This window comes from Coregonus lavaretus (assembly GCF_964263955.1).
Source record: "Coregonus lavaretus genome assembly, chromosome: 18".
NCBI classification, from domain to species: Eukaryota; Metazoa; Chordata; class Actinopteri; order Salmoniformes; family Salmonidae; genus Coregonus; species Coregonus lavaretus.
Genome location: NC_140005.1, coordinates 20,870,682 through 20,878,519, shown reverse-complemented (window position 1 = coordinate 20,878,519; position 7,838 = coordinate 20,870,682). Strand labels below are relative to the sequence as shown.

The 7,838-nt window shown below is 41.0% G+C and overlaps 1 protein-coding gene and 1 pseudogene across 2 annotated transcripts in view; one reads left to right on the top strand and one right to left on the bottom strand.

The window, feature by feature from the left end:
- Positions 1–1,743: 1,743 nt before the first annotated feature.
- On the top strand, positions 1,744–4,568 carry LOC311146076 (GTP cyclohydrolase 1 feedback regulatory protein). The gene is made up of 3 exons (XM_084182543.1): positions 1,744–1,911; positions 2,949–3,043; positions 3,377–4,568. The coding sequence occupies exons 1-3, from the start codon at positions 1,876–1,878 to the stop codon at positions 3,504–3,506; spliced, it is 261 nt and encodes an 86-aa protein (XP_084038669.1). The 5' UTR covers positions 1,744–1,875; the 3' UTR covers positions 3,507–4,568.
- Positions 4,569–7,114: 2,546 nt separating this feature from the next.
- LOC311145219 (dnaJ homolog subfamily C member 17-like) overlaps positions 7,115–7,838 on the bottom strand; it is a 68,269-nt pseudogene continuing 67,545 nt past the window's right edge. Inside the window, exon 11 of the transcript XR_014615591.1 lies at positions 7,115–7,234. The product of XR_014615591.1 is annotated as a dnaJ homolog subfamily C member 17-like (transcript). The remainder of the gene's footprint in view (positions 7,235–7,838) is intronic.

Genomic DNA, 7,838 nt, shown 5'->3' with positions numbered 1-7,838 from the left:
ACAAAACTGGAAAGGCAACATAATAGCCCATATTTAGCACCTGAAAATACTGTCACCATTCATCAATACATTGATGGGATACTGAAAGCAGCAAAGTCTATATTTGGAGTAGGCTATAGCGATAATGAGTGTTTGACTATGGAATGGCAAAGTTCATATTTCCCAGTATAACAAAGCAAAAAAATCACAAGACACAGAGGTCAGAAAAACAAAAGAACTCGGTCAACAGCTTAGAAGTTTGACAGACAAGGTTTTTATTTAAGTTATTCGAGATAACTTACTTGTAGCCTGAAGAAGCTCTTCACATATGTAACCTCTAAGATTGCTACACATCCGTGTTTAGGCTGAAACCACAGTGGACATAATGTACAGTTTCAAAGCCACATAATTAAAAGAGAAACCTGAGCCGAACCGAGAAAACCATGAACATGGCAAATGTTCAGACCACTATACGCAATGGGGAGCCTGGATGCTCTGATTGCAACATCACCTACATTCACTTCACAGATAACATCTTCATGAAATGTAAACCAACCTACACTCCCCACTATGTGTTTGGACAATAAAGCATTTTCTTTACATTTGGCTCTGTACTCCAGCAGTTTACATTTGAGATTAAATTATGAATATGAGGCAAAACAACAGAATGTCAGCTTTTCTTTGAGGGTATATTCGTACATGTCTGTTTTACTGTTTAGAAATGAAAGCACTTTATGTATCTAGTCAAAGGTGTAGTATTTGTGTTTTGGGTTATGATTTGCCCAATAGGAACTGAATGGTGAATGATGACTGGAGTCATTTTCTTTCTAAGTGAGTAGATAAGATGTTTCTGAACACCTCTAAATTAATCTGGATAATGAGTGAGAAAGTTACAGAGGCTACAACAAAACATGCTAACCTCTCACCATGACCAATAACAGGAGGTTGGCATTTTGGGTAAGGTATGATCTTTGTGCCTCTGTAACTTTCTCACTCATCATCATTCATGATTCATTCATGATTATCCATAATCATGGTAGCATCCAGATTGATGTAGAAGTGTTCAGAAACATATTATATTCTTACTTACAATAAAAGTACATCCAAAATGACAATATAGTATTCACCATTTAGTTCCTAATGGACAAAACATATTCTGAAACACAACCAAAAACTGCAAATGCATCCAACAAGTTTGTAGTGACAAGCTTGATAAAGTCATTGTGTGCAAGGATTATGGGACCAAATACTAAACTTTTGACTACTTTAATACACTATAAGTGAACTAGTCCAAATACAGATGACTTCTTAAAATGGGGGGACTATATGCATAAAGTGCTTTCTAAACGGTAAAACAGATATTTGAAAATACCCTCAAATGAAAGTGCCATTCTATACTCTCGCCTCATTTGCAACTTTTTATCCACAAAATAAATTCTGAATTATAGAGGCAAATTAAAAATGTTAGCTTTACTGTCCAAATACATACAGAGGGGAGTGTATAATGTTTAAACAAATAGTGCTGCTACATTTATTATTGGCCCTGATTTAATAGGCCTAACAAAAAAGCCTTAAATATGACATCAGATATGCCTTTAATATAAAACATGTTCACATTCTTTCCAGTTTGATATGTAAAATAAGTAACATTGTGTGCCTAAATGAATAGCTTTTTCTTTTACTATAATATTGGACAAGCACGCATACTGTGCATGCACCAGCTTTGTTGACAAAATGCTGAGAGAGCTGTGATTGGTCCATTGCGATGGGTGTTTCCGCATTCTGTTGTGAGCTGTCAGTGCGAGTGCAACTTGGAAAGGGGACTGTCGTGTCTCTTAAGTAACTATCTCATCATCCATTCCCGGGGGACTACCCGTTAAACGGTTGTGATCCAGGATGCCCTATGTACTCGTTAGTACTCAGATCCGGCTGGTTAGTATTCCTCTTCCCGTCATAGCATACAGACTGCATTCCTTGTGGTTGACGCGCACGCCGCAATGTTATAGGAGACTAAAGATTTTGTAAAGGAAGGCTCTGCAACTATGGTTCTGCAACAATGTAGCCGATTTTGACGTGTGGCTAATTACATAGTTGAAACCTATATCCTGTTTTGCAACATTGTAACATTTGCAAACATGGAAGCAAAACAAATTCGAACTAGAGCATAACAGCTCGCGTCTGTTTTTATTTTTTATTTTTTATCTACTATACACCAAATTAAAAACATGTTCAGTCAGATAAAGTATGTTGGCCTATTTCTGTGCATAATTGGTCAATTGTTGTCGAGATTGTGGATGGCATGCCATTTGAAGAATGCATCTGAGTGTACAAAACATTAAGAACACATGCTCTTTCCATGACATAGACTGACCAGGTGAATCCAGGTGAATGCTATTATCCCTTATTGATGTCACTTGTTAAATCCACTTCAATCAGTGTAGATGAAGGGAAGGAGAGGTTAAATAAGGATTTTTAAGCCTTGAGACAATTGAGACATGGATTGTGTGTGTGTGTGTGCCATTCAGAGGGTGAATGGGCAAGACAAAATATGTAAGTGCCTTTGAACCGGGTATGGTAGTAGGTGCCAGGCACACCGTTTTGTGTCAAGAACTGCAACGCTGCTGGGTTTTTCCCCCCTCAACAGTTTCCCATGTGTATCAAGAAAGGTCCACCACCCAAAGGACATCCAGCCAACTTGACACAACTGTCGCGGAAGCATTGGAGTCAACATGGGGGGGTGCAACTCAACATTAGGAAGATGTTTCTAATGTTTGAACTGAATATTAGGAAGGTGTTCCTTATGTTTGGTGTATATTTATATTCAGGTCTCTGACATTGCTCTTTCTGATATTTCTTATTATTATAAATGTTTGGGTATTATGTTTGTATCAATATTAGGAAGGTGTTATTAATTTTTTGTACACTCAGCCTATAGCGTCTATGCACAAACCTAAATATCTGTTTTTCAGGAGACTGGGCCGACCATGGTAGGAGATGTATACTCTGACCCAGCAATAATGAACTACCTGGGAGCCAGGAAAACCACCATGCTGGGGAACAATTTGTGAGTGTTGAGTATATCTCATTGTATGTCTCCATCCTTACTGTAATTGCTATACTCTGTCAGGCCAAGAATATGACAAACCTGTGAGCCACAGAGCCATGGAAGAATGGTGTAGTAGTGGTACAAGTTGGACCAGAGCAGGACAGAGGCTGCTGCAATGTAGTTTGGGAGGAGACCAGCAGAGCTGATCGAACACAGAACAGGGAAGTGTTGTCATTGCGGATCTGCCACAAGTGCTTTTGGGAAAAGTTTTGTTAGCACTCCTGACAGAGTTTACAGAATGAGTTTGACATTTTACATCTGTGAAAAAACAAAACTTTGTGCCCCTTGCAGCTCGGAGTACCACGTAGACGACCCTCCGCGGTTGGTGTTGGACAAGTTGGAGAAGATTGGCTTCCGTGTGGTGACGATGACGGGCGTGGGACAAACGCTGGTGTGGTGCATGCACAAGGAGACTGAGTGACCTGACTGTGGATCAAGGACACTCATAGCGTGTCTTGGGCCACATGGTAGTGGTGGTGGTGGTGGTGGTGGTAGTGTCCTCTGTCCAATGAGGAGCCACAGAGCTAAAACCTATACTGTACATACTACATTACAAATCAAGGATGGATTCTATACATTAATTCTGCTACTGTTCTCTGTGATGTAATGGTCTTTTCTCTCTTCCATTCATTTTGTTTTTAGCAAGGGGTGCAGATTACTGAATTTTGGATGACGAGCAATTCTCCAGATCGTTATTTGCCCCGTTAGCAAATGTGTGAATTTGTATAATGATGCTACTTGTCGAAAATCTTTTGTACTGATGGAGCAGCTACCAAATATATGTGTGTAGTGGCTTGTTCATAATCTGTCATAGCAATGGGTTTACAGACTTCAGGGAAATAGGACAATGTCAAGAAAAGTACATTCCAGAGAGGATTACAGCTCAAATGACCATATCCTCAAGATTCATTTTCCATGAGTATGGAGGGTAGTTCATTTCATTGCAATTCGTTACTATCTGTAACTGAATCTGAATGTCAAGAGTACGATGATGAATCAGTTCCACAGTATTACTTTGCCTTTAGGCCAAGCAAATATACCTTTTACCAGCATGGAAACATTCCTTTATCCTTACTCCAATTCCATGAGATTAGAAATCAAATCAATTTTTATTTGTCACATGCTCAGTAAACAGGTGTAGACTTAATAGTGAAATGCTTACTTACGGGCCCTTCCCAACAATGCAGAGAAAGAAAATAGAGAAATAATAGAAAAGTAAAACACGTAATAATAAATACACAATGAGTAATGATAACTTGGCTATATACACGTGGTACCAGTACCGAGTCGATGTGCAGGAGTATGAGGTAATTGAGGTAGATATGTACATATAACCAGGAATAAAGTGACAGATAATAAAGCAGTCAAGAGTTAGTGCAAAAAGGAGCTATTGATGTAGTGAGAGATGTTAGTTTTCATATCATCGGTAATATAATTAGATGCATGTGAGGAAATTATAATAAAGATGATTTGATGTAATTTTGTTCTGATTTGTTGTGTGGCATGTCTCAACTCTCAAGGAGGTACAGTATACTTAAAAGGACAGGTTGGAAGTCTGATCTCCCTGTCTGCCATCTGTCAGTACAATATGGTAAGCATTACATTTGTTGGACAAATGAGCGTAATGCTCTCTTAAGAAGAAAAAAAGCTCTGTAAACAAACCATTGGAATAGTGCCTTCCCGCCTCAGGCCCATGGGAAATATGGCATGTCTGCAGCATAAAGGTGTTTTTTTTTTAGACTCAAAGTAGGTCAGTCAGACCTCAGTACATAGGGGGAAGTTAGAGTCAGGTTGGGTCCTGTAAGTGTGACGAGAGTGCTGCAGGCATACCTGGTGGAGACCATATGAGCCAGCACTTCTGCTGCTGCTGGGTGGTTTCATTAGAGGCTCAATGGGCTGCCAGCGTGTGTCTGAGGCTAACCCCAGATCACTAAGCCTTCGCCAGGCCTGCTGCCTCTGCTGTGACTTGGCCACCATTTACACTCAAATATCAAAAGGGCCCCTAATTTCTCCATGCGGCTGTGGCGGTTCCAGGTTCCGCTGGCGTCTGAGGATCTGCCAGCTTCCACACGGACAGAGGATCTGAGGAAAAGGAGGACACTGTGAAGATGCCGCCGGGGGCTTCTCCTGTTGATTGGATGGCTTTTGTTGGGACGCCACGTCTTCCCGTTTCATTTGCATGGAGCACAATCCGCTGGCACAGGGCATGGTCAGGATGTGTTTCTGGAAGGGGAACTGTAATTGTATTCCCTCTGTTGTAATTTTGACTCTGAATGTTCTGTTTTTTTCTCTCAGGGATATGACAGGCCGTCCGTCAAATGCATAAACAGAACCATCTGATGAGTGTATATTGCAGTAGGAGAGGAGAGTGTGGGGAGAAGAGAAGCGTAGGGACCAGATGGCTCACGCCACACCACACCACAGCTGTCCGTTGTGTAAGAGAGCTGCGGCAGGCTGGGAGTGCCGGGGAGATGGATCACTGGGTTGGACCAACCAGCTGGCTAGGAGTCTCCAAAATAACACGATGACAGGAGGAAACTTCACACAGCCCCACGAATAGAGACTACATTACACCATAGTCCCCCGAGGGACAAGAAAATACATATATTTTGTTTTAGATGTTCCACGGAGAGAGGACACTGTTACAAAAGTCTGTTTCCCCAGCAGAGTGACTGTAGTCTGGCTCAGTGTGTCAGGTCCTGACTGGAAGTGGACCAGACATCCCAGCATTAGGCTGTGACATCAGGAGACCTCTTCCTCCATGAGCAACTCATTTAACAGCCTCTGTTGGGAAACTCATCTGAAACTGGAACCACAACATTCAAGCAAGAGAGCAACGGTCATGATACTGTATGAATATATCTTTCATGAATGCCAATGACTTAAGGGACGTGTACATTTGATCTTCAGTTAAGTTGTTTTCACTGGGTTGACCAACTAGTCATCAAATTACCTCTTCATGATACTTTCAAGGAACAGATGTATGTATTATAGCACAACCAGTAAACAGGATTTGACAAAGGAGACAAGGGTGAATCGCACTTAGAATAGGCATATTTTGAATGCTAACTACAATGTAAAAGTTCAGTGCAGGGTGGTACTAAAGTCTTCACATCAAGTTACAGCCTTGAAGTTGTACAGTACTGTGTACTGTACATGGGGCCTCTGTAATTTGATGCAAAACCTTAGATATACAAAACCCAAGGAACAATCATCATAACCACCACTGCTATAATAAAGGGCCTCTAGAGTATATTCCCTTTTCATCACGTGAGCCCACAAACATTCCCTTAAAACATGCCTACAGTACTTCCACTCCAATCCCAAGCTGATTGCAAGTTAAAAATGTAATGGCCATTAATTCCCCATCTTCTGATCACATGGTCTGTGGTTTACACTGTTGGAAGACAACTTCAAATTGCATTAAAGGAAAATGACTCAGTCTCTTTGCTGCAAAGATAGGGTAATGAACAAACGTTTTACAGTTAAATAGAAAGTGATACTGACAGATGCAAATTACATGATTGCATCATTTAGATGTGGTGTAGTAGTGTTGGATGGCCCATCTCTTTGGGGTCTTTTGCAATACGTTATGATAACATCCCTTGATAGTATAAACTTATCTTGTTCCCCTGTTTGTCTTACAAGTGGTTTGGATGAAAAACGACACTGTTTGAGATTACATTACAGTAGTAGCTGGTAGTAATTCAGTGAATGACAAACCAGAAACACACCCATTCAAAAATATGTTTATTCAACAGATAATTTATAAAAAAAACACAGACGAGATGTGCTTCATGAAACTAAAGCATCAGGTGTATAGTAAAGTGTAGTTGAGTTGTGGCTGGGCAGAGCTGGACTGAGTATGGGGCCAGGACTCATTCAAAGGCACATTGAAGCGTTGAGATTGCATTCACGGTATAGGCTGCAGATGTCAGCTCAAGCGGAAATTACTTTCAAATGTCAAGCACCGCACTCTTACAGAAAACACACCTTGGATTGAATCCCGGGCCTGGGTCTGGGCTTGTACTATGCTGCATCCTCCTCGTCCTCTCTCTTCATCTCCTCTATGAGTCTCTGTCTGTCTGATGCCTGTCTCATATTCATCAGCACCACGCTTTCATAGTCCCGCTCACTGCTCAGGGCGCTCTGTAGGGGTAGACAAACAGTCAGGTCAACAGGGACAGGCAGGCAGACAAAGGACAGGTACAAAGCATTTACAACCTGTGATCCTTACCATGGTCATTTCAAAGGCTTTACCTTAGTTACCAGTGTAAAACTGTCAAAATGAAGAAGCAAACCATGCTAAGCCATTGCATTAATAATGGGATAACACAGTGCAAATACAAAAACAAGCACTACATGTGACATAAGTGTGCAACAGCGCATTGAGCAAATTATAACACTGTCCATCACTGGCGGCTGCTGTCAGTTTTTTCACGACAGGACCAGAGAGAGGAGAGGATAGGACAGGTGAGGGGAAGAGAGGAGAGGACTGCTTCAGACATACAGTGCCATGAAAAGTATTTGCCCCCTTTCTGATTTTCTCTATTTTCTCTATCAGATCTTCAACCAAAACCTAATATTAGATAAAGGTAACATGAGTTTACAAAAAAAAGATACTTATTTTATTTATTTAATTCAAAGTTATGCAACACCCAATTCCCCTGTGTGAAAAACGAATTGCCCTCGTACACTCAATAACTGGTTGTGCCACCTTTAGCTGCAATGACTGCAACCAAATGCTTCCTGT

What these genes read in the sequence shown, in the direction of transcription:
- LOC311146076 (XM_084182543.1), top strand. Translation starts at nt 1,876, where the DNA reads ATGCCCTATGTACTCGTTAGTACTCAGATCCGGCTG. An exon ending in TTAGTACTCAGATCCGGCTG is followed by an intron (nt 1,912 to 2,948) that starts GTTAGTATTCCT and finishes TCTGTTTTTCAG; the next exon opens with GAGACTGGGCCGACCATGGT. An exon ending in ACCATGCTGGGGAACAATTT is followed by an intron (nt 3,044 to 3,376) that starts GTGAGTGTTGAG and finishes TGCCCCTTGCAG; the next exon opens with CTCGGAGTACCACGTAGACG.